The sequence below is a fragment of the Myotis daubentonii genome, chromosome 3, assembly GCF_963259705.1.
Source record: "Myotis daubentonii chromosome 3, mMyoDau2.1, whole genome shotgun sequence".
Classification (NCBI taxonomy): domain Eukaryota; kingdom Metazoa; phylum Chordata; class Mammalia; order Chiroptera; family Vespertilionidae; genus Myotis; species Myotis daubentonii.
Genome location: NC_081842.1, coordinates 199523242 through 199548768, shown reverse-complemented (window position 1 = coordinate 199548768; position 25527 = coordinate 199523242). Strand labels below are relative to the sequence as shown.

Sequence of the window (25527 nt, the reverse complement as noted above, 5' to 3'; positions counted from 1 at the left end):
TCACTGGAAAGAAGGGCTCAAACCTCCCCTCAACCCAACCCACAGAGAAAGTAAGTAGAAGTTTGGCAGCCATCCTGTAAGAATGTTGATTCTGGTCTAGAAACCCAGCTCCTTCTCAGACTCTTCTTTATCAAAGTTTTATTAGGCTCAGCTTCAGGGTACCTCCATCTGGGCATCTCATTACAGAGCAAGGACACTTCAGCCATTCGTAACACCACCATCCAAATAGAATTTTCAAGAACAGCAGCAGGAATGAATTGCAAGGGAGCTATAAATCCTCTTTGCCCCCTTTCCCCTCCTGCATGTATTTGCTGTCTCAACCCACCTATTTCTTCACAGTCGAAACTGGATTACTCCTTAAAGGTATCTCTGACAGTCTCATCTCTGCTCATTTTTTCACATTTCCATTTGCCTGGAACTCATTCTCCCTGTCTGAAATCTATCTTGTGCTACGAACTGCAATCTCACTTAATATTTGCTTATCTTTTGGCACTTGTCACATTACAGTTTTTTCATTACAATTATTTAAAACACTTTTTATTCTACTTCATTATAAACTACCTTTGTGACCTCAAAGTAAAGTACTGCACCAGACACTGGAACTATATCTGTATAATATACATAAGATAATTTATGGACTTGTGTTTTGTTCTAATTTCTGTGGGGGACGTCTCTCCCCCACCCACAAGGAGGTAGCCAGGCCTTCATGTTTCCTAGTTGAAGGTGTCTAAGTTTCAGATCCAAAAATCAAGTTTCCAGGCACCAGAAGACATTTTTCAGAAATGCTTTTGCGTGGGCATATTTGGGAAACTGATCCAGAAGGAAAAGGGGGGTGCTTTGAATGGGGGAAACAAAAAACCTATGGAAAGGTTAGAGAAGGCGCACGTTGGTATATATAGCACCCAGAATGAGAATGATGCGGGAGGCGACCACACACCTTGGCCTCGACAGCAGTGGTAAGGGGCTCTCTGGGCGAGTTTGGAATAACCCATGGCGAGGGGCCCAACAGAGGCAGGAGGCCTAGCACTCCCGCCAGGAGGAGTCACCCTAAGGATGCAACCGCCATGGATTCAGGACCTGGCCTCTGCCCCACTCTGTTGCGCATCTCTTAGTTCATGTCTCCCAATGCCCCACCTCCACCCCTCCTCCTGGCGTCAGACTCGCTTAGCTGCCCCTTCTTCCCCCCTAGCCTCCCCTGTGCCCGCTCTGCCCCGCTCCCAGTTCATGCCGGCTCTCTCCGTCCAATCTTCCCGCCTGAACAACCTCAATGCTCTCTTCTTCCCGCCACCCCTCCCCCGCACCCTCCACCCGCCGTTCCCGACGCTTGTCTCTTTTCATTTCCACACAGCAGTGACCTCGCCCCAGCCATTGAGCGCAGCCCCCGTCGGCGGCTTGGCCGTTGGGGGGGTGGGGGGGATGGCCCCGCGAGTAACAGGTCTTCCGCCCCGCACTCCGCGGCCCGCGCGCAGACAAAGACATTCCACAGCCCCCGCCCCGTCCGCGCGCTGGGGGCGGAGACGCGTGTCCCGCTAGCGCTGAGTCACGTGGAAAAGAAAACGAACGAAGAAGCCCGCGGCCGCCCGCGCACGCGCACGAGGCTCCGGCCGGGCGGGCTCGGAGGGTAGCGGGGGAGCGGGAAGGCGACGGCGCTGGGTTCCGCGGCCGGTGCGCAGGCGCCGAGGCCCGGCTGGGGACTTTGTTCTCCACCGAGAGACCCAAGGGCGGTGCCGGGGCCCGGCTGCGCACGCGCGCCGCCTCATTTCCGGTGCTCTCCTTCGCTGGGTCGCTCGGGTCGGCTTCGGTCGGCGTCGCTCCCGCTCTTCCACCCCCGCCAACCGCCTCCGAGGCCTCCGCCGCCGCCGCGCCGCTTTCTCGCTTTCTCGATCGCACATCCTCCCCGATGCAGCGCCGGGACGACCCCGCCGCGCGCATGAGCCGGTCCTCCGGCCGCAGCGGCTCCATGGACCCCTCGGGTGCCCACCCCTCGGTGCGTCAGGCGCCGTCCCGGCAGCCGCCGCTGCCTCACCGGTCCCGGGGAGGCGGAGGAGGGTCCCGGGGGGCCGCCCGGGCCTCGCCCGCCACGCAGCCGCCACCGCTGCTGCCGCCCTCGGCCACAGGTCCCGACGCGACAGTGGGCGGTCCGGCGCCGACCCCGCTGCTGCCCCCCTCAGCCACTGCCTCGGTCAAGATGGAGCCGGAGAACAAGTACCTGCCCGAACTCATGGCTGAGAAGGACTCGCTCGACCCGTCCTTCACTCACGCCATGCAGCTGCTGACGGCAGGTAAGCGGGCCTCCCCGGTCCTTCCGGGCCGCCCGGCCGCATGGGTGGCCAGCGGCTTTGTTCCCCTTGCTTCCCGCCCCCTGGAGACCGAGGCGGCCGTCGGCTCCCCTTCTCTCGCGCTCATGTCGGGGAGCCTGGATTTCGTGTTCCCGTCCCGCCGGGGGTGCGGAGGAGAACGTCCGGGCTGCAGCGGAGGCCCGCACGGGGCTCGGGATCTCCTAGCGCCAAGGTGTGGACGGGTCGTGCTCCGCTCCCCGCCCCCCGGCCGACCCTCCCCCGCCCACCTCTCGCAGCTGCCCCGGGCCCCAAGTGTTCAGATTCTTCCAGAAACGCACCTTTAACTCCCCTTCCCGCAAAGGGAGAGCTTTTTTTTTTTTTTTTGACCGTGGGTAGCGGTAGGCACCTCAGCCGAGAGTGTAGGAGGTGAAGACTGCCGGAGCAGGAAGGGGCCGTGGGAGGGCGGGCTGGGGAGAGGCCGGAGTGCCCTGTCCAGCGCGCCGGGGCCGCTGGGTCCGGGCCGGACTCCGCGGGAATGAGCTTAAGTTTCTCCCAGGCAGGAGCAACCTGTGGGAATCGACGCTTAAGGTTTTTCCTAATCGGATTTCTGATTTCGGCACATACGATAATGACAGAGCCGGGAGATTGGACACCTTTATTTTTACTACGTGTGTTCGCCATCATTCAAGGAGAAAAGTAACCCTAAAACGGGGAAAATGGGGTGGAGGGTGGTAAAGGGTGGTTGCACGACGTCCCCCAACGAGATGGACGGAAATGGAAGAAGTTACACGATGCACGCACCTGAAAGGCTTGGTCTTTCTGTTTGTTTTTGCTTCGGTAGTGAAATAGAGGAGGGATCGTCGTCTTTGTTCTCTATTGTCCGCAGACGAGTGCTCCTTTCCTGCTCGGCACTGGCCAATTACCTAGTCGCTCTGCTTTCTCCCTACAGCCGGCCGTTTCGCCCTCACTTGTGGTTGAAACGTTGTTGTAATAAGTATTTCGTATGATACCTAAGTTTTATTAGGTAAATATTCGCAGCCTTCAACACTGAATGGTTGGACTCCGGCAAGGTTGATACAATGGACAGGTCGTTAGGAAAACATTTCCCTCCCTTTGTTCTCTATCTCCAAACATTGGTGAGGGGGGTTCTTTAAAAAACGCAAACTAAGAATATTTAAAGTGCTTCATTTTCAACTCAGTGCTTTGCCGTTCTGTAACACAGTTGGATTGTTTGTTCATTGTGTTCTTCCCGCAAGCTTTCTGAGAGCAAGGAATGCTTTTTATCTTTATAGTTTTCAGATTGCCTTGCATATAGCAAACACCAGGTGATTGAATTTGAAAGCAAGTACATGCAGATTTAGGAATGTTAGACTAAGTGGTAGAAGTTGACTTAGTCGTCTGGTTTTTATTTTCTCAAATCTTTAATTAGTCCAAGTAAAATGTGTGAGACTGAAATATCAAACTTTAGGACTTGAAGCTGTTGGTTTAATTCTGACCCTTAAGTAGTTACCTACTCTTGGGAAACACTCCGAACCTCAGCAACCTCAACTGTAAAGTGGGATAGTGAGTTGTGAGGATTAAATGATGTGTAAAGCGCTAGCACAGTTCCCTTTGACCTATAATTATTAGATAACAGTTTGTCACCACCATTTCCTTCTATGTGTAAATTCATGGTTAAATATGGTATGAAAATACAGTGCTCTTTAATTTTTTTAACGTGGGCTTTTTTATGTGTTGTTGTTTTTTAACCAAACAAATTCAATTGGATAAATGGGATTAAGGTAATTCTTGTTTATTAAGAACCAGACTATGTATATTTCTTATCGTGGGAAATCTTGGTATATGTTGAACCTAACTTTTAAGGTATTTTTGAATGATCTGGAAAAGGGATTGTAGTGAAGGTAATCAACTACAAGAAAGTAAGAGACTGAGAAGACAGAATAGTGGTATTTAAGCTCTGATAATGAAACGGTAAGAAAAATACAGCTAACACTTACTGTCCAGGCACTGGTCTAAGCACTTAACATCAAATATTTAGTCTTCAGGACAAAACTATGAAGTCACTCTTATTTATCCTCACTTTTACAAATGAAAGAACCATGCATACAGAGATTAAATTAGCCAAGGCAACAAAGTTAGTAAACAGCATAACTAGGATTTGAAATCAGTCTGAGTCTGAATCCACACACTAACCCTCTCCACCCCTCCACTATAGTACCTGCAACAAATTGTACTTAAGAAAATATTTTGGACCTGGCCTATGTGTCTCAGAGGTTGAGGGATGACCAGGAGGTTGTGGTTTGATTTCTGGTCAGGGCACATGCCTGGGTTACAGGCTCCATCCCCAGTGTGGGGCATGAAGGAGGTAGCTGATCAGTGACTCTCTTGTTTTTTTTTTGTTTTGTTTTTTTTGGTTTGTTTTTTTTTTTCAGTGACTCTCTTGTTAATTGAGGTTTCTATCTCTCTCTTCCTCTCCTCTCTGTGCAATTAATATAATATATATAGGCCCTGGCTGTGTAGCTCAGTAGAGCATTGTACATACACCAAAAGGTTTCCGGTACAATCTCCTGTGGGGGTGCATGCTAATAGATGTTTCTCTCTCTTCCCCCCTTTGTCTCTCCCCCTGCCCACCTCCTTCTCCTCTCTCTGAAATCAATGAAAACATATCCTCAGATAAGGATTAAAAATATATATTTTTTGTACTACTTAGACAAAATATTATAAAATCATTTTGAACGCATCAGAGTACTAGAACAGGGCAGTGAAGATGACAAGGCCAAGATATAGAAAAAGAAAACCCATGGAGCAGAGCCTAGCACTTGGGTCAGTGACTGAGGTACCTCTGCCCATTTTCAAAGATCTGCGGCAAGACCCAGACCACTCTTCCTTCACTATTCACATAGCTCTCCCTGTCCCTTACCCGGCTTTACTTTGCACTTCTCAGCATCTGTTATATTGTAGTTATGTGTTTGTTGACCACCCCTTCTCCTTCATAGCTAGAATGTCAGCTGCACCAGGACAGGGATCTTTTGTCTCCTTTGTTTACACTGTATCTCCTGTTCCTTGAAGAGTGCCACACACACACAGTGGCTTCTTACTAAATATTTGATGAATGGATATTCATCTTCATTTCATGATGGAAAAATAACACAGTTCTAAGGGATTTGGGTTGTGAATATAGACCTTACTAGACAGGTTGACATTTAACTATGATGACAAATGCATTTGCAGACTGCAAGGACTCGGTATACCCATGCTTGCTTTCTGAGACAAAAATAATTTATAATTTGTGTTAAATGCTTACATAATAAACAGTATGCTTTTAAGCGTATCACTGTTCTTTTTCTACTTTCTACAATTACGAAAATATAAGTTTGTGTAAATAACTCAGGAATCAGTAAACATTTGATAGAGTAACAATCCCCAGATCTTGAAGGATACTCAGAAATCTATCTTACAAAAGCACACACTATAGAACATTTGCAAAGTTTATTGGAATTTCAAATTAGTTAACTCCTTTATTTTATTTATAATACACTATAAAAATATATCTAGATGTTCCTATTTCATTCTGTAGGGCTCGAAGTCCTATTTAAACCAGAAAGTGGAATTGCAAAGAAATTATAGACCAAATACAGATATAAGTGTAAATATTAGGAAAGAAAGGCAGAGTTATCACTCACTGTTTGCAACAACATCATGATTGTTTACCTTGAAAAGTGGTCAGTGATGTGGTTGAATTCAAGTTAAAGATGTACAAATCAGTAGGTTTCTACTCTATGAACATTAGAAAAGAATTGACAAAATGATCTCATTTTTAGAATAGTATCAAATGCCTTGGGACAAGCAATGAAAATCAGTTCAAAATGTATGTGAATAATCATAACAAACAATAACAATAATATTTAACCTTTGTAGAGCATGTAACATGTGCCATGTTACTCATAATTCAACCTTCCTGGCCATTCTCTGAGGCAGAAAGAATTTTTATCTTAATTTTACAGATGAGGAATATTGTGATCATATTGTCAACTTAAAATTTTACTGAAGGTGATGAATATCTGAATAAAAAGAGAAATATGTCATTTCCTAAAAGGGGGGGAGGGTGTGGAGGAGGAACTGGTGTTACAAAGATTAATAGAATTTTTATTTAAAATTTTTTAAAATTGATTTTGAGAGAGAGAAAGGAAGAAAGAGAAAAGCATCAATTTTGTTGTTCCACTAATGCATTCATTGGTTGATTCTTTTTTTAAAATATATTTTTATTGATTTCAGAAAGGAAGGGAGAGGGAGAGAGAGGTAGAAACATCAATGATAAGAGAGAATCATTGATTGGCTGTACACCCCACACTGGGGATCAGGCCCGCAACCCAGGCATGTGCCCTGACTGGGAATCAAACTGTGACCTCTGGTTCATAGGTTAACACTCAGCCCCTGAGCCACGCCAGCCGTGCATCATTGGTTGATTCTTGTATGTGCCCTGACCAGAGATCAAACACACAACCTTGGTACATCGGGATGATGCTCTAACCAAGCTACCTGGCCAGGACAAGATGACAAAATTTTTAAAAAATATGTTTTTATTGATTTAAGAGAGGAAGGGGGAGAGAGAATAATTGATCAGCTGCCTCCTGTATGCTTCCCCACTTGGGATGGAGTCCGTAACCCGGGCATGTGCCCTGACCGGGAATCGAACCACAACCTCCTAGTTCATAGGTCGTCGCTCAACCTCTGAGCCATACCGGCCGAGCAAAATGACAGAATTTTTAAATTAACATGTTGATTTTTTTGCATTTTCCAAACTAATTCAAACTGGATTTACTTTTTTTAATGTGACGTATTGAATGTAAAGTAGCTTTAAAGAGTAAGTGAAGCCAGCCTGAGAGGAGATTCCATCCATGAATGGGACGACAACGTTCAAGACCCAGTTACAACAGGAGAACTCAAGTGACTCAAGCAAGGGGCATTCCTAGAGCACCCAAATCAGGAGATCTAAGAGACTGCACCACTGGTTCCCACAAAACACCTACTATATAAGACCACCCCACGAAGACTGGGAAGCATAAAAGTTTGATCGAATACAAAGAATATATGAGCCCTGGCGCGTGGCTCAGTTGGTGAAGTGTCCCATATGCCAAGAGGTTGCAGATTCAATACCTGGTCAGGGCGCATACAGAAGGCAACCTCCCTTCCTCCCTCCCTCTCTCTCTCCCTTCCTTCTTCTCTCTAAAAATCAATATATATGTTCTCGGGTGAGGATTTTAAAAAAGAATAAATGAGAAAAAATTTTTTTCAAGATAGGAAAATGATGAAAACCTGTATTGACAAAGCAACAAGAACGTGAGAGAATGTGAATTACATTGCTGGTGGAAGTATTAGCCACTTCGGATAACAATTTGGCATTTCATTTAAAAGTTGAACATTCAAATTCCTTAAAATTCAACCATACCATTCTAGGAATATGCCCAAAGAAACTTTCGCACATGAATGCTTCATTCATTAAAATAGTGCACCTTGTTCACAAAATGCTACAACTTGTTTCACCATTGATTGGATACTATGAGGTTTTCAAAATGAATTACTAGTATACGGCAATGAAAATAAAAACTACAGCTTACATGCAACAACATGGAGAAATCTTGAAAGTGTATCTGATAAAGCAGTTTTTTATAAAACTAAACATGTTTATGACTTAGCAATTGCACTTTTTTTAAAAAAAAATATACTTTATTGATTTTTCACAGAGAGGAAGGGAGAGGGAGAGAGAATTAGAAACATTGATGAGAGAGAAACATTGATCAGCTGCCTCCTGCACACTCCCCACCAGGGTTGTGTCCGCAACCAAGGTACATGCCCCTGACCGGAATCAAACCTGGGACCCTTGAGTCCGCAGGTCAACGCTCTATCCACTGAGCCAAACCGGTTAGGGCAGCAATTGCACTTTTAAGCACTTATCCCAGAAAAATAAAAACTTAGGTTCACCTGTGCATGAATGTTCATAGCAGCTTTATTCATAATAGGCAAAAACTGAAAACCATATGTCTCCAATAGGTGAATAGTTAAAGCATGGTATATCCATACCGTGGAAGACTGCTCAGCAATAAAAAGAAATGACATATTGATGAATGCAACAATTTGTGTATATCTTGAGAGAATTATACGGAGTGAAAATAATCTTCAAAGGTTACATACTGTGTAATTCCACCAATTTAACATTCTACTTGTTTGTTTCTTAAGAGAGAGGGAAAAGGAGAAAGAAATATCAATTTTGTTCCACTTTTTTATGCATTTATTGGTTGATTCTTGAATGTGACCTGATGGGATGGTACGTGTAACCTTGGCTTATCAGGATGACTGTCTAACCAACTGAGCTACCTGGCCAGGGTTAATTTTACAGTCTTGAAAAGACAAAATAATAAGAGATGGAGAACAGATTAGTGGTTGCTAATGGTGAGGGAGAAATAGAGGGAAGGGACTGTGGCTGTAAAAGTGTATAGCATCCTATATAATAAGAGGCTAATAAGATCATATGTAATACCTTAATCAATAAAGAAAAATAAATAAATAAATAAATAAATAAATGGCTGCTGGTCACTATGAAGCGTACTGACCACCAGGGAGCAGACACTCAGTGCAGGTGCTGCCCCCTGGTGGTCAGTGCACTTCCACAGGGGAGTGCTGCTCAGCCAGAGCCCTGAGCTGGGCTCATGGCTGGCGAGCACAGTGGTGGTGGTGGGGAGCGGGCCTAAGCTGGCAGTCGGACATCCCCCAAGGGCTCCCAGACTGTGAGAGGGTGCAGGCCAGGCTGAGGGGACACACACACACACACCACCACCACCACCCCCGTGCACAAATTTTGTGCACTGGACCTCTAGTGGAGAATAATCCTGATGATGAAACTGCTCTGTACTTTGTGGTGGTGGTTACATGAATCTGATTAAACTGCATAGAACTAAGGACACACCCATATAAGTGCATGTAAAACTGGTGAAATTTTAATAAAGTCAACAGATAATGTTAATTTTCTGGTTATGAGATTGTATTGTAGATATGCAAAGTATAGAGAAAACTGGGTGAAGCATACAGAGATCAGTTATATTTTACAACTGCATATAAAGCTATAATTATCTCAGAAGTATTTTTAAGAAATAAGGCCCTAAACTCTAAATTGTGCCCCGAGAAAGAGATTTGGGAGACCATGGGCAATATGCCATAAATTTCTTTAAAAGTAAGAAGGGAAGCCCTAGCCAATTTGGTTCCGTGGATAGAGTCGGCCTGTGGACTGAAGGGTCCCAGGTTCCATTCCGGCCAAGAGCACATGCCCGGGTTGCAGGCTTGATCCCAGTGGGGGGAGTGCTGGAGGCAGCCAATCAATGATTCTCTCTCACTATTGATCTTTCTTTCTCTCCCTCTCCCTTCCTCTCTGAAATCAATAAGAGAAATATTTTTTTTAAAAAAAAAAAGTCAGAAGTGCCTTAACCGGTTTGGCTCAGTGGATAGAGCTGCAGACTGAAAGGTCCCAGGTTCGATTCCAGTCACGGGCATGTACCTTGGTTGCGGGCACATCCCTAGTAGGGGTGTGCAGGAGGCAGCTGATTGATGTTTCTCTCTCTCTCGTCGATGTTTCTGACTCTACCCTCTTCCTTTCTCTCTGTAAAAAAAAAAACCAATAAAATATATTTTAAAAAATAAAATAAAGTAAGAAGGGAAGACTAACAGGTTTAATGACTTGCTGAAGGTGACACCAAGCTTGTAGCAGAGAGGGGAATCAAACCCAGTTCTATCCAGCTTAAAAACTCATGTTCTTTCCTTTGAGACATACATTTTAAAAATTGTTCTCATCTGCAGGAGCTACCAAAAAGTTGAAAGATTAAATTATAGTAAAAGAGTAAAAGAAATGCCACACAAGATTAGTTGAATTTGATCTGACTAATGTAAGGAGTGACATGGGGTTAAGTACCTGCTCTTTCACTAATTAGTTTTGTGATCTCTGGCAAGTTACATAACTTTTCTGAGCCCAGGTTTCTCTGATTGTTAAATGCAGATAATCCTAGTTATAAAGACAAGATGAAACAATACAAAATTCCTGACACATAGAACACATTGAATAAGATATGATTATTGAAAGTGTCTGGCTTGGAAACAAATGGGTCACCTCTCTGTGTTGTTTACACCTTAGCTTTTCTTTCTTTGGCTCATGGGACATCCAAGGTCTCTAGAGGCTCAGGCAAAGATCATTTAAAGGACTTAGTTTCAAAAAGTTTGTCTAGAAAGTACTTCTGCCCGAGGATAAGTCATTTTTAGGAAGCTACTTGAGTTTTCCCCCATTACATCCTGTTCCTAGCTCTCCAAGAGAAGTGAAACTAAGGAGAGAAAAAACAGAATTGAAAAAGGAAAAAAAGATCAGGTAACTGAACATCAGAGGCACCCACAGAGCCCTTTTATTGCCTTTAGCTGCATAACAGTGTCTGAGGTTAAAAACTGTACTTCCCAAAATTTTACAAAATAAGCCTTTTCTTGTTTAAAAAAACCTACCCCCAACACACACATGCCATTGAGAGGCAATAATAAAAGTATGAGCTTTGGCCCTGACCGGTTTGGCTCATTGGATAGAGCATCGGCCTGCGGACTGAAGGGTCCCCGGTTCGATTCCAGTCAAGGGCATGTACCTTGGTTGCGGGCACATCCCCAGTAGGAGGTGTGCAGAAGGCAGCTGATCGATGTTTCTCTCTCATCGATATTTCTAACTCTCTATCCCTCTCCCTTCCTCTCTGTAAAAAAATAAAAAATATATATATTTTTTAAAAGTATGAGGTTTGAAGTTAGAGAAAGCCTTGGTTTTAATCTTTGGTACTTTAATAGCCTATGTTTTATCATTTTTTAAAGAAAATATGTTTTTATTGATTTCAGAGAGAGAGGAAAGGTACAGGATAGAGAGAGAGAGAGAAACATCAATGATGAGAGAGAATCATCTATGGTTGCCTCCTGCAGGCTCCCTCCTGGGGATCAAACCTGAAACCCCGGGCATGTTCCCTGATCGGGAATCAAACCATGACCTCCGGTTTATGGGTTGACGCTCAACCACTGAGCTACACTGGCTGGACTGATTTATCAATTTAACTTCTCTGAGTTTCCGTTTCCTCAGTTGTAAAATGCGGATTGTACCAGCTACTTCACTGAGTTAATTTTTAGGGTAAGTGAGGTAATATTGTTCAGTGTTTGATACAGTGTAGACATTGAATACATGTTCAGTTCTTCCGCTTCCATACATGGAAGATGACTCTAATTGAAGACTCAAGTTGCCCCTTAATGTTTTGCTTTCTAGACTACCCTCCCCTGATTATTTTATCCTTTAAAAAAAAAAAAAAAGTCTTTCTTGCCCTAACCGGTTTGGCTCAGTGGATAGAGCGTCGGCCTGCAGACTGAAGGGTCCCAGGTTCGATTCCGGTCAAGGGCATGTACCTTGGTTGCTGGTACATCCCCAGTGGTGGGTGTGCAGGAAGCAGCTGATCAATGTTTCTCTCTCATCGATGTTTCTAACTCTCTATCTCTCTCCCTTCCTCTCTGTAAAAAAATCAATAAAATATATTAAAAAATGTCTTTCTTTTTATTGATATTAGAGAGAGGGGAAGAGAAAGGAAATAGAAACATCGATGATAGAGAAAAATCAGCATCAATTGATTGGCTGCCTCCTGCACACCCCCCTGCTGAGGATCAAACCTGCAACCCGGGCATGTGCCCTGACAGGGAATCGAAACAGCGACCTCTTGGTGCATAGGTTGACGCTCAACCACTGAACCACACCAGCCAGGCTCTTTTATCTTTTCAGTTCTCTTTTATTTAAGTCATTGTTCTCTGAATTTTCAAAAAAATGCTTTCATATTAAAATTTTTGAGATAAATTGGACAAAGGGATTCTCTGAGATCTGAATAGTTCAAAATCTAGCAGAAGGATCTATGTTGTAGGAAAGCTTTAAATTCATAGGCTGCATTACATTGCATATAAACAAACCTTTCTACTGGGTCCAGTTTTTGTAGCCCTGCTTCCTATAAGGCGTACAATAGATTAATTGACTTTTGAGTCTTCCTGCCCTAACCAAGTAAAGTTTCTGGAAAGTGTTATAAAGTATAGCTGAAGGCCCTAGATCAGGGGTGGGCAAACTTTTTGACTCGAGGGCCACAATGGGTTCTTAAACTGGACTGGAGGGCCGGAACAAAAGCATGGATGGAGTGTTTGTGTGAACTAATATAAATTCAAAGTAAACATCATTACATAAAAGGGTACGGTCTTTTTAGTTTTATTCATTTCAAACGGGCCGGATCAGGCCTGCGGGCCGTAGTTTGCCCACGGCTGCTCTAGATGGTAGCAATTAAGAAACACTGAGGTACATAGATAAAATGAAGTATGGCATTTATTCCTTTAGAACTTTTTAAAAATATATTTTTATTGATTTTAGAGAGGAAGAATAGAGAGATGGAAACATCAATGATGAGAGAGAATCATTGATCGGCTGTCTCCTGCACACACAACCCCCCCCCATTGGAGATCAGGCCCACATTGGGGATCGGGCCCATAACCCAGGCATGTGCCCTTGATTGGAATCGAACCTGGGACCCTTAAGTCTGAAGGCTGATGCTCTATCCACTGAGCCAAACCAGCTAGGGCCCTTTAGAACTTTTGAGGATTGAGTACCGAGTTTTCCAGCCTAAAAACTCAAGAAAAGATGTATTCAGAGATGATGGTAGACTCAAAACTAGTGACTACAAAAAGTTAATATTAGCAGTTGGTGGGAAGGGGTGGAGGTTACCACCAGTAAAATAGCAAACAAATAGGATGTTGAATGAAGCATTTAGTCTGTTGATTATAAGGTCAGATTTTTTTTCTATTCCAAGCAGTGAAAATAGGCACTGTCATTTACAGTTCCTCTCATAGGAGTAAATGTTTAGTTAAGGATACTTAGAATATGATTAGCAGTTTTAATTGTCAGAAAGGGAGTATGTGCTCTAGGATATAAGTAGGTCATTTAGCTCACTGTATACTATAACATCTGACATTAGGCTTTTTAGTAAACAGGAAGCTTTCTGTTTGAAATTCTGAACTCTTAGGAAGTCTGTGAGGGTCAAAGTAAATTTCCTTCTTCATCTGTGTACTTCACAATTGGACTTAGTCCAAACACTTTTTAAAACTGTCAAAATTTTAGATTTGCAGAATGTCTTTGAAGTAGTATATATTTTTAAAAAATATATTATATTGATTTTTTACAGAGAGGAAGGGAGAGGGATAGAGAGTTAGAAACATTGATCGCCTGCCTCCTGCACACCTCCTACTGGGTATGTGCCCGCAACCCAGGTACATGCCCTTGACTGGAATCCAACCTGGGACCCTTCAGTACACAGACTGACGCTCTATCCACTGAGCCAAACCGGTCAGGGCTGAAGTAGTATATTTTTATGCCAAACCAGGTTTTCAAAGTGTGGTCCCTAGACCAGCAATATCAACCTACCTGGTAACTTGTTAGAAATGCAGATTCCTAACACAAATCCCAGATTGGGGTTCTGGCCCAGCAGTCTAGTTTAATAAGCAAGCCCTCCAGGTGATTCTGATGCATACTAAAGTTTGAGACCCCTTGCTTAAAATTACAGAAGATAGAAACTGTGGAAATATTATATAAGGAGAACATTTTGTGTTATTTAGAATGTCACACTGATTTTAGGGAATATAATTAATGTATTTTGGGGGGAGAAGTATTGTTTGCTTCTCACATGTGCCCTGACCAGAAATCAAACCAGTGATCTTTCAGTGCATGGGAGGACGCTCAACCAACCGAGCCACACTTGCCAGGGGGAAATATAAATTTGTTACTGTTCTCAGTACACCATAGAACCTTTTAATTGCTGTTCATTACCTACACACACTACCCCCATCTCTATTAGTATTCCTATCATAGCACTTAACTATACTTCATTGCTAATGTCATTAACTGAGAACTCCAATATATAAACATAGTGAAGTTGGGGACTATATTTGACTTGTTCTGTTGTATCTCCTATACTTTATAGCAGGAGTGGGGAACCATTTTTCTGCCGAGGGCCACTTGGATATTTAGAACATCATTTGTGGGCCATATAAAATTATCAACTTAAAAATTAGCTTGCTATATTTGGTCAAACATTTAATAACTCACCCCTAATGCCTTGGCAGGGCCAGACCAAATGATTTCGTGGGCCGGACATTCCCCTCCTCTGCTTTATAGGATAGGTGCCTGGCCTTTAGTAAGTCTCGCATATAGGTTAATGATTATACCTGTTTCTCTCCTTTCATCTGCCTTTTTTTAAAGAAACACTCAAGCCCTAACCGGTTTGGCTCAGTGGAGAGAGCGTCAGCCTGTGGACTTGAGGGTCCCAGGTTCGATTCCGGTCAAGGGCATGTACTTTAGCTGCGGGCACATCCCCGGTGGGGGATGTGCAGGAGGCAGCTTATCGATGTTTCTCATCGATGTTTCTGACTCTCTATCCCTCTCCCTACCTCTCTGTAGAAAATCAATAAAATATATATATATATTTAAAAAAAAAAAAAGAAAGAAACACTCAAATGCTTGCAAAGGATGGGGTGGATGGATGGAGTTCCCTAATGATAGGAAATAATTTTGGATGCCAAGGTTCTATCTGATGAAACTGTCCTAACCTGCAAATTGAAAATACATTGGTGCATTTTTCCTTTAAGACATTGACTGGCCCTAATCGGTTTGGCTCAGTGGATAGAGCGTCGGCCTGAGGACTAAAGGCTCCCAGGTTCGATTCCGGTCAAGGGCATGTACCTTGGTTGCGGGCACATCCCCAGTAGGGTGTATGCAGGAGGCAGCTGATCAATGTTTCTAACTCTCTATCCCTCCCCCTTCCTCTCTGTAAAAAAATCAATAAAATATATATTTTTAAAAAAAGACATTGACTGAATTTGGGCTAGCTAATGTCGATACTTCTCAAGAAATGGGCTTTAATTAGCATGTGTACATATGTTATTCTGTTTTTATAGCAGCCTCATGAAGTAGCTATCACCTCCATTTTATACATGAGGAAACTGAAAATCAGAGCAATTAAATAACTTGCAAAGCTCACACAATTAGTGAGTAACTGTAAGAACCAGGTCTTTCAAACTCTTAAGGACTACTACTGTCCATAGTACTACTGTCCCTGGAATTTTAACAGGACTCTCCATTATATATTTAAATTATTGATTTTTATTTTTTCATCAAGATACGACTTTGTACTTTTTCTTGATGCAGATTTTTATTTTTTTTATTTTTTTTTATTTTTTTTTATTTTTTTTACCCCACGATTAGATATTTTATTTATATTTTCTTACAGTTTTGGTATGTGGTGAGGTAATAAAATATTTTTTCACATAATTTACCAATTGTGCCATAAAGTTCTTTTTTTTTTTTTTAATTAAATCTTTATTGTTCAGATTATTACATTTGTTCCTCTTTTTTTTCCCCCCCATAACTCCCCTCCTCCCAGTTCCCGCCCCACCCTCCGCCCTCACTCCCCACCCACTGTCCTCATCCATAGGTGCACGATTTTTGTCCAGTCTCTTCCCACATCTCCCACACCCCTTTCCCCCCCAAGAATAATCAGTCCATTCCCTTTCTATGTCCCTGATTCTATTATAATCAACAGTCCATTCTGTTCATCAGATTATTTATTCACTTGATTCTTAGATTCACTTGTTGATAGATGCATATTTGTTGTTCTTAATTTGTATCTTTACCTTTTTCTTCCTCTTCCTCTTCTTAAAGGATACCTTTCAGCATTTCATATAATCCTGGTTTGGTGGTGATGAACTCCTTTAGCTTTTCCTTATCTGTGAAGCTCTTTATCTGACCTTCAATTCTGAATGATAGCTTTGCTGGATAAAGTAATCTTGGTTGTAGGTTCTTGGTATTCATCACTTTGAATATTTCTTGCCACTCCCTTCTGGCCTGCAAAGTTTCTGTTGAGAAATCAGCTGACAGTCGTATGGGTATTCCCTTGTAGGTAACTGAGTTACTTTCTCTTGCTGTTTTTAAGATTCTCTCTTTATCTTTTGCTCTTGGCATTTTAATTATGATGTGTCTTGGTGTGGTCCTCTTTGGATTCCTTTTGTTTGGGGTTCTCCGCGCTTCTTGGACCTGTAAGTCCATTTCTTTCACCAGGTGGGGGAAGTTTTCTGTCATTATTTCTTCAAATAGGTTTTCAATATCTTGCTCTCTCTCATCTTCTGGCACCCCTATAATTCTGATGTTGGTACGCTTGAAGCTGTCCCAGAGGCTCCTTACACTATCCTCGCATTTTTGGATTCTTTTTTCATTTTGCTTTTCCCGTTGGATGTTTTTTGCTTCCTCGCATTTCAAATCATTGACTTGATTCTTGCGCTCCTCTGGTCTGCTGTCGGGCGTCTGTATAATATTCGTTATTTCAGTCCGTGTGTGCTTAATTTCTAGTTGGTTCCCCAATATAAGATCGAGGGTCTTATTAGTTTTCGTGTAGATCTCATTAAGTTTATCGACAGCTTCTAAACAGTTCTTGAGAGACCTTAAAAGTGTGGTTCTGAACTCTATTTCTTCCATTGACAATTTTGTCCTGTTTCTTTGTCTCCGCATTCTGTTATGCTTCCTTGGTGCACCCCCTAGTGGTCTTTGTTCGCAGTCTTATAGATAAATCTTGATTGCTGTAGCTAATTCCAGGGAGGGTTTGACCTCCAGGCCAAGTGGCTATGAGAATCAGCTGTGTCAGCTGTGAGAGAACTTCTGTCCTCTAGGGAGGTGCTAATCTAGCCTTTGCCTGAGGCTATCCGGCAAATGCCTCTGTGCAGGGCTTGGGCGGGGCGGGTCGCACAGGATCAACAGGGTGGGCCGGAGAGAGCAGTTATGGCGGCTCTCAGTCCTGTCCCAAGGGGCTCTGCCTCTCTGAGTCCCAGCACCCGCTGCAAAGCTCGGAGAGAAAGCTGCACTCGCTCTGACCGAAGCCAGACAGTCCTGCTTCTTCCGCCTGAGTCTGGGTCCCTAAAGACTCGCCCGGATCTGGAGCTCAGAGTCTGCGACTCCCTCCCGATTGAAAACAACAACCGCGCCCTCCGCCGCCAGCCCGCTCCGCGCACTCCGCACCTCAGAATTTGACTTCAGCACTGCGCCTCCTCTGAGTGTCCGTATGCGTTTCTCTTTCCTCCTAGTTGTAGGACTTCCACTCAGCCAGCGTTCCTGTGGCTCTGGGTGATGTCCCTTCCGTTTTTTGGTTTCACTTTTGAAGTAGTTGTTCAAAGCAGCAAACTCCGGCGTTAACCTATGCCGCCATCTTGGTTCTCAGATTTTTATTTTTGCTTTTTTAGTTCATTTATCCTTTTTTCCTCATCTCTCCCCATTAATGTTGTTAAATCTCTTCTAAGAAACATTTGAATATCTCTAATGTAGACATTCGGGTGGGGTTTAAAGAGCAGACTGCTCTTACTAGGAGCAGGCTTTGGGTTTTCTGATCAAGTTAAGCTTTGGGGCTTTTAGTTATAGCACATTCATCTGAACTATTTGGTGTCATTACATGGTACGCCATGTTATTGCTTTATGCAGACTTAGAAATTTATCTTTATTCACCAGAGCAAAACTCAGTTAAATTCTGTTTCTTTTATTCAGAAATTGAGAAGATTCAGAAAGGGCTTTCAAAAAAGGACGATGAGGAGAATTACTTGGATTTATTTTCTCATAAGAACATGAAGCTGAAGGAGCGGGTACTGATACCTGTCAAGCAGTATCCCAAGGTAAGACAAAAAGTGCCTCATTTCTCTGAGTTGTCTTTGTAGGAGTGAGTCATGAGCTCTAATAACGACTTCCAGAGACTGTGGTGCATCAGAAACTTAAGCCTTTGAATCTTCTCTTCCATACTGTGTACTTGTTTCTGGCAATTGAAAAAGTAAGTCCATAACTGATTGCATAGATATATCCAGGAAAGAAATGCAGTCATCTTATTAAAAAGGGTTTCTCAAATGTTTGTTCCGGCTCAAAGTTCAAAGAAAAAAAAATGAAACCTAAAGAATTATTCTGTCAAAAGATTTCTTGACATGAAATCAAAATGAAGGAAGTTATAGCATAAATCCTTGAAGAGGTGGTTAACTGTATTTTTTACTCAAAGTTTTACTTTTAAAAAAATGCTTTCTCACCCTAACCGGTTTGGCTTAGTGGATAGAGCATCAGCCTGTGGACTGAAGGGTCCCAGGTTCGATTCCTGACAAGGGCATGTACCTTGGTTGCAGGCACATCCCCAGTAGGGGGCGTGCAGGAGGCAGCTGATCGATGTTTCTGTCTTGTTGATGTTTCTAACTCTATCCCTCTCCCTTCCTCTCTGTAAAAAATCAATAAAATATATATTTTTAAAAAATTTAAAAATGCTTTCTCCACCTACTCCTTTTTCCTTTTTTCAGGAATGCAATTAGTTATATTTAGTTTACCAAAAAAAAAAAAAAGTACTAAACAAAGATTCCATGTGTGTGTTCTGAGGTGACTTCCTTAAAAATGTTTACGTATGTTAAAGTACTAGGGGTTGCAATGTGATATTACATCTGAAATCCCAAAATCAACTCTAGGAACTACCACTTTCATAACCTTAGGCTAATCACTTCATCAGTACAACCTCAGTATATCCTTAGGTAAAATGGGAGTGAAACTCTACCTGTTTTATAGGGTTGTTGAGATCGAATGAGATAGTACATGTGGAAATATTTCATAGGAGTATGAATATTTAGAAATCTCTTTTTATTTTCTGTCAGTTCAATTTTGTGGGGAAGATCCTTGGACCACAAGGGAACACTATCAAAAGACTGCAAGAAGAGACTGGTGCAAAGATCTCTGTGTTGGGCAAAGGCTCAATGAGAGACAAAGCCAAGGTAAGTTCACTTAGTGAAGCAAGAAGACACCCTAATGCAAGCATGTCAAACTCACAGGCTAACATGGGCCAAATAAACAAGGTGTAAGTTTGTGTGCTGCAAAAAACACACACAAAAGCTTTGATTTTCATAGAAATGTAGGTTTATTTCGATAGAGACATGCTGAATACAAAGAGCTGAAATAAATGAGTAATCATTAACAAAATAATAGAACATTTTAATAAAAATTAATATTTTTTCTTGAATAGTAACTTATTAGACACAGAATAATTGCTCAAATTAATAAGCGTAACGCAAATAAACCTATTTTTCTTGTTCTCTGAAAGCGAAATATTTCCTGTTGCACACACCAAACAACTCAGTTCAAGACTAATGACGTGGCAATCGGCTGCTAAAATATTCGCTGCTAGTATTAGTGGAGAGAAATGGTGAGCCTGCATGTGAGGCACGTAAGCGAAATGAATGCAACACGATTATAGTAATCAGTCATTAGCGAATGTTGTAGTTCATTAAAAATTACATATAACAGGATATTATAAAAATCAAGTTATGAAATTTTTATTAAAATTGTTCTTACATACTGTTATATTGTCTGGGCCGCAGAAATATTCATTATTGGGCTGCAAGTTTGACATGCTTGCCCTAATGCCGCCTTGTAGCCCAGGGTCCAGTATGAATGCCTTATGGAAACTAGCACTTGTATATGTATACACTGTGACTCCTTTAAATTTGTATTGGATATAAGAGATTATATAGATCAAGTTAGTTTGTAACCCTGAAAGAGTCTAGGTATGCCCAGGTGATTGTTTTTTTCCTGACTTTTGACTGCATACTAATGGAAACAGCCGTGGCAACTATGGCATTAGAAAGCTTGTCTATGAAAATTTGGAAGGGAAACTTACCCACACTAAAAACACATTCTCTTTCCAGTAGCATGGAAAAGTGAGAGCAGTAGTGTTATACATGCAGGCAACACTGAGGATTAGTTGTCTGGTGTTTTTTTTTATAGCCAGCTCGAATTCGAGGCCTGCTAAAAGAAGGTATTCCAACAGGAGCCATGAGTAATCCTGACAACAAAATCTAACGCTTATTTATTTTTTGTGTCATAGCCCAATACGTGTTGTATTCTTTGTAAGTGCCAAAAAACTTCCCACCAACACAGAATATTCCTAGCCTTCTAGGGTCAGGTTTTAGATGAGACATACATGCTACAGCCTAAAAACTTACTCTTTCAGTCCTCCTTTTATGCAGCCTAATTGATGAACATTGTTCTCTCAGACCCTCTTCTTTTGTCCATTCTCATTTCTCATTAGAAGAATCCAGTTAGGGCTGAAGTATGATATTCTAGCTAATGAAATTTACACGAGATTTTCTTCTCTCTATTCTAATTTCTTTCCTCCCCAGAACACCCCAGGCCATGTAAGCACATAGGAAGGGCTGGTGATTACCAGCTCTACCTGGGATTTAAAAGCACATGCTTGGCAATGAATAAATGAGTCAATCAAGGGTTGGCAAACAGTGTAGAGATTCCTCAAAAAATTAAAAATAGAACTGCCATGCAATATTGTAATTTCACTTCTGGGTATTTATCCAAAGAAAACAAAAACACTAATTTGAAAAGATATATGCAGTCCTATGTTCAATGTAGCATCCTATCTAATAAAAGAGAAAAATGGTAATTGGTGTACGATGATACCCTTTTCATTGGCTAATCAGGGCTATATGCAAATTAACTGCCAACTAAGATTGGCAGTTAACTGCCAACAAGATGGCGGCTAATTTGCATATGTAGGCACAATGCAGGGAGGCGAAAGGGAAAGCAGGAAGAAGCCCCCTGCCACTGACAGTGATCAGAAACCCAGGGGGGAGCTAAGAGCTGGGGGGCAGGGCAAAGGCGGCCCTGGGGCCGCCTTTGCCCTGCCCCCCAGCCATGATCAGAGAATCAGGTGCCTTTGCCGCCCTGGCCAGTGATAGCAGGAAGTAGGGGTGGAGCCAGCGATGGGAGCTGGGCACTGTCGAAGCTGGCAGTCCCGGGAGCTAGGGGTCCCTTGCCTGGGCCTAAAGCGAAGCCCACGATCGCGGGGCCGCTGCAGCTGCGGGTCCCCGCTGCCCGGGCCGGACGCCTCGGCCAGAGGCATTAGGCCTGGGCAGGGGCGGAGCCTGCAACCGCGGGGAGCTGGGGGTCCCCTGCCCAGACCTGACACTTCTGCCGGAGGCCTCAGGCCTGGTCAAGGGGCCGATCCGGTGATTGGTGATCAGAGGGTGACGAGGGTCAACTCCTCTGGCCGAGGCATCAGGCCTGGGTGGGGGGCGGAGCCGGGGATTGGGGGGATATGATGGTCCCCTTGCCCAGGCCTGAAGCCTGGGTCAGAGGCGTCAGGCTTGGGCGGGGGGTGGAGCAAGCGATCAGAGGGAGATGGGGGTCCCCTGCCCAGGCATGATTCCTGGGCCAGAGGCCTCAGGCCTGGGCGGGGGCCAGAGCCAGTGATCAGGGGGAGATGGGGGTCCCCTGTCCAAGCCTGACACCTCTGGCGGAGGCGTCAGGCCTGGGCAAGGGGCCGATCCTGCGATTGGAGGGTGATGGGGGTCAACGCCTGAGGGCTCCCAGTATGTGAGAGGGGGCAGGCTGGGCTGAGGGACACTCCCCCCGACACACACACCCAGTGCACGAATTTCGTGCACCGGGCCCCTAGTTACTAATAATAGCCAAGATATGGAAGCAACCTAGATGTACATCAGTAGATGAATGGATAGTGGGTGCGTGCTGGAATATTATTCCTCAATTAAAAAAAAAAAAGAATGAAATCTTGCCATTTGAACAACATGGATGAACAGAGGGTATTATCCTAAGTGAAATAAGTCAGATAGAAAGACAAATGTTGTATGATCTCATTTATATGATTCTAAAAACACAAAATAAATGAATAAACGAAACAAACACTCATTTAGAGAAGAAGCTGATGGTTGCCAAAGGGAAGGGGTGAGGAATGAGAATAAAAATAAATTAATTAAACTTTATTTTATTGTGCTTTTTCTTTTCACTTTTTTTGTTTGTTTGTCAAAAAAATTACTAAACATACAGAAATTATTGAATGTGACCCATAGCCAGTGAAGAAAATCAGTTGATAGAAAGAGGTCTGAGCCCTAGCCAGTTTGGCTCAGTGGATAGAATGTCAGCCTGCGGACTGAAAGGTCCTGGGTTGTGGGCTCGATCCCCAGTAGGGGGCGTGCAGGAGGCAGCTGATTAATGATTCTTACATTGATGTTTCTATCTCTCTCTCCCTCTTCCTTATTTTCTTCTCTGAAATCAATAAAATATATTTTTTAATAACAAGAAAGAGCCGAAACCGGTTTGGCTCAGTGGATAGAGCGTCGGCCTGTGGACTGAAAGGTCCCAGGTTCGATTCCGGTCAAGGGCATGTACCTGGGTTGTGGGCACATCCCCAGTAGGAGATGTACAGGAGGCGGCTAATCGATGTTTCTCATCGATGTTTCTAACTCTCTATCTCTCTCCCTTCCTCTCTGTAAAAAAATCAAAATATATTTAAAAAACAAAAACAAAAAAAAAAAAACAAGAAAGAAAGAAACCTGGAAATACTAAGAGATTTTGGGATTTGCAGACAAGACTTTAAAATAGTTATTATAAATATAATAAATTTGGCCCTAACTGGTTTGGCTCAGTGGATAGAGCGTTGGCCTGCGGACTAAAAGGTCCCAGGTTCGATTCCAGTCAAGGGCATGTACCTTGGTTGCAGACACATCCCCAGTAGGAGGTGTGTAGGAGGGAGCTGATCGATGTTTCTCTCTCATTGATGTTTCTAACTCTCTATCCCTCTCCCTTCCTCGCTGTAAAAAATCAATAAAATATATTTTAAAATACATATATAATAAATTTGTTCAAAGATGTAGAGAAAAAATAATTAGGAGAGAGATGGAATGTATAGAAAATGAAAATGTAATAGCTGAAATGCAAATTTCACTGGATGAGCATAATACAATGTAAGACACTGAAAAAGGAAAAAGAAGAGGGTTGTAAATCAGAGAACTTAAAGGCAGGACTATTCAGGCCAAAGTAAGAAGATAAAAAGGACTGAAAGAAAATGAACAGAGTCTTAGTTGCCTTTGGAACATTATTGTGCGATCTAACATTTGTGCAATTGTAGTTCTAAGAGGGGAGTCGGGCAGAAAACAATTTAAGGAAAAAGTTAAAAAGAAATAAATGTTTGGCAATGAATCAGTGATTGGCAAACACCTGTTATCTGAATGGAGACTGGAATTAATTTGTCTTTTTTATACCTTCTAATAGCTCCACCAGGGATTTAAAATAATAGTTAACTTTTGGCAGCAAGACCAATTGTAGATTTAGCAGGTTGTATAAATTACTATTCTCCAGAGCTTGTTTTACTTTTTTCTTATGCTTTACTGTGTTCCTTAGATGTTATAGTTATTTCTTGCTGTTTCTTTGACCTTGAAGTTAAAGGTGTCATTAAATACCTAGTCTGTGATGTGATGTTTTGTTTTCGTTTTTCCACAGGAGGAAGAGCTGCGCAAAGGTGGAGACCCCAAATATGCCCATTTGAATATGGATCTGCATGTCTTCATTGAAGTCTTTGGACCTCCATGTGAGGCTTATGCTCTTATGGCACATGCTATGGAGGAAGTCAAGAAGTTTCTAGTACCGGTAAGGAAATCTATATCCTGTATCTTTTGAGCAAGAGAGAACTGGATTTTGTGCTGTTGCTAAGGCAGGGGTTCTTAACCAGGGTCTCTGCATATTAGTATCTTAGGTCCACAGCATGTCTGGCATTCTAACATCTGGTTAACAAAGATTTAACAGTTTCTTCACTGAGCTAAGTATTTTGGTACTAGTGTGGAACTAGGTGATTATAGGAAAGTGACTTAAGGATTTATGTTTTAGACTTTTCAGAGTCTAGAGCCGTGGTCGGCAAACTGCGGCTCGTGAGCCACATGCGGCTCTTTGGCCCCTTGAGTGTGGCTCTTCCTAAGCCTTAGGAGTACCCTAATTAAGTTAATAACAATGTACCTATCTATATAGTTTTAAGTTTAAAAAATTTGGCTCTCAAAAGAAATTGTAGTCGTACTGTTGATATTTGGCTCTGTTGACTAATGAGTTTGCCGACCACTGGTCTAGAGTATAACAGCGAGAAGCTTCTAGTATCCAATCTTAATGGATTAAATTTGAACTGAGTGTGTTCAGGGCTTTTTCTCCTGGAGGAGTTTACTCAAGTAGAGTTTGATTAGAAAGAGACCTGATTAATACAGGCTTGACTGTTGATATTAAACAGATTGGTGTGCAGCTCCTTTGAGAATGTAATTGAGGCCCAGGAAGAGTTAGAACAGACCAGGTTACCTGTCTTGCTTAGAGGGTCAATTCTTTGAATAAATAGAAGATGGTGCAATTTTTGCCTTTTAGTAAGGCTCGATAGTTACTAGAATTAACATACTGTTGAATATTTAATAACCAAGGTTGAATCTGGAACCTTAGAAAGCATTTGCAGTACTATTGAACTAGAAGTGAGTAAGCATCATATTTTCATCATTAAAACTAACGGGCGTGACTACAGTTCTTGGTTTTCTTGACTGTGTAAAATGAGGGAACTAGAACAAAATGTGGCCTGGCCTGTGTGGTGTAGTGGTTGAGCATTGACCTATGAACCAGGAGGTCACGGTTCGATTCCCAGTCATATTTTGTTTTCATATTTTTCTAGTCACAAATATTTTTGTAGGCTCCTAAAAAGAGCCTACAGCCTTGATAACTATGTTCTTAGATCCATACAATAAGCAGACACTATGTTGCAGGGTCTATCCCCACTGGGGGGCATGCAGGAAGCAGCCGATCATTGACATTTCTATCTCTATCTTCCTCTTAAAATCAATTTTTAAAAAAATTTTTAAGAGAGAACTAAATTGGTGTCCAGAGGATGTGAGGACTGGTAGAGCAAAAATTTATAAGCATTGTGTACCTACAATGCTGAGTGTCAAGGATTCCAACACTGTCTCAAGTATCTCAGCAGCTGCTTTGCTTACAACTACCTTGTCTTCATTAGGATGTTCAACATGAAACAGCCAAATTTAAATATCCTGGAGAAAAACCCAGAGCTGGTCAATTTTTCCTTAAGGGAATTCTTTTGACTCTTTTTGAGGTGTTGTATTGAAGCATCCTGAGCCAATCCAGTTTCTGAACGTGACTACAGGGGAGTGCCCATCTCCTCTTTATCATTGGTCTCAGCATATTTCTCAAAAGGAATAGGCTTACAAGACTTCCATGTAAGTGGATCTTCAACAAAGATTCCTGCCAGGGAGATCTGGGTTTCCTCAG

General features: G+C 42.6%; 1 protein-coding gene across 2 annotated transcripts in view; it reads left to right on the top strand.

Annotated features, from left to right (window-relative positions):
* Positions 1-1649: 1649 nt before the first annotated feature.
* The window catches only part of KHDRBS1 (KH RNA binding domain containing, signal transduction associated 1), a 43613-nt gene continuing 19735 nt past the window's right edge, over positions 1650-25527 (top strand). For both annotated transcript variants that reach the window (XR_009452047.1, XM_059690387.1), the window contains exons 1-4: positions 1650-2282; positions 17941-18065; positions 19071-19187; positions 23722-23868. Coding sequence is in view for 1 of the 2 variants with exons in the window: in XM_059690387.1 (XP_059546370.1) it covers positions 1901-2282; positions 17941-18065; positions 19071-19187; positions 23722-23868 (771 nt within the window). In the remaining variant the exon portion in view is untranslated. The remainder of the gene's footprint in view (positions 2283-17940; positions 18066-19070; positions 19188-23721; positions 23869-25527) is intronic.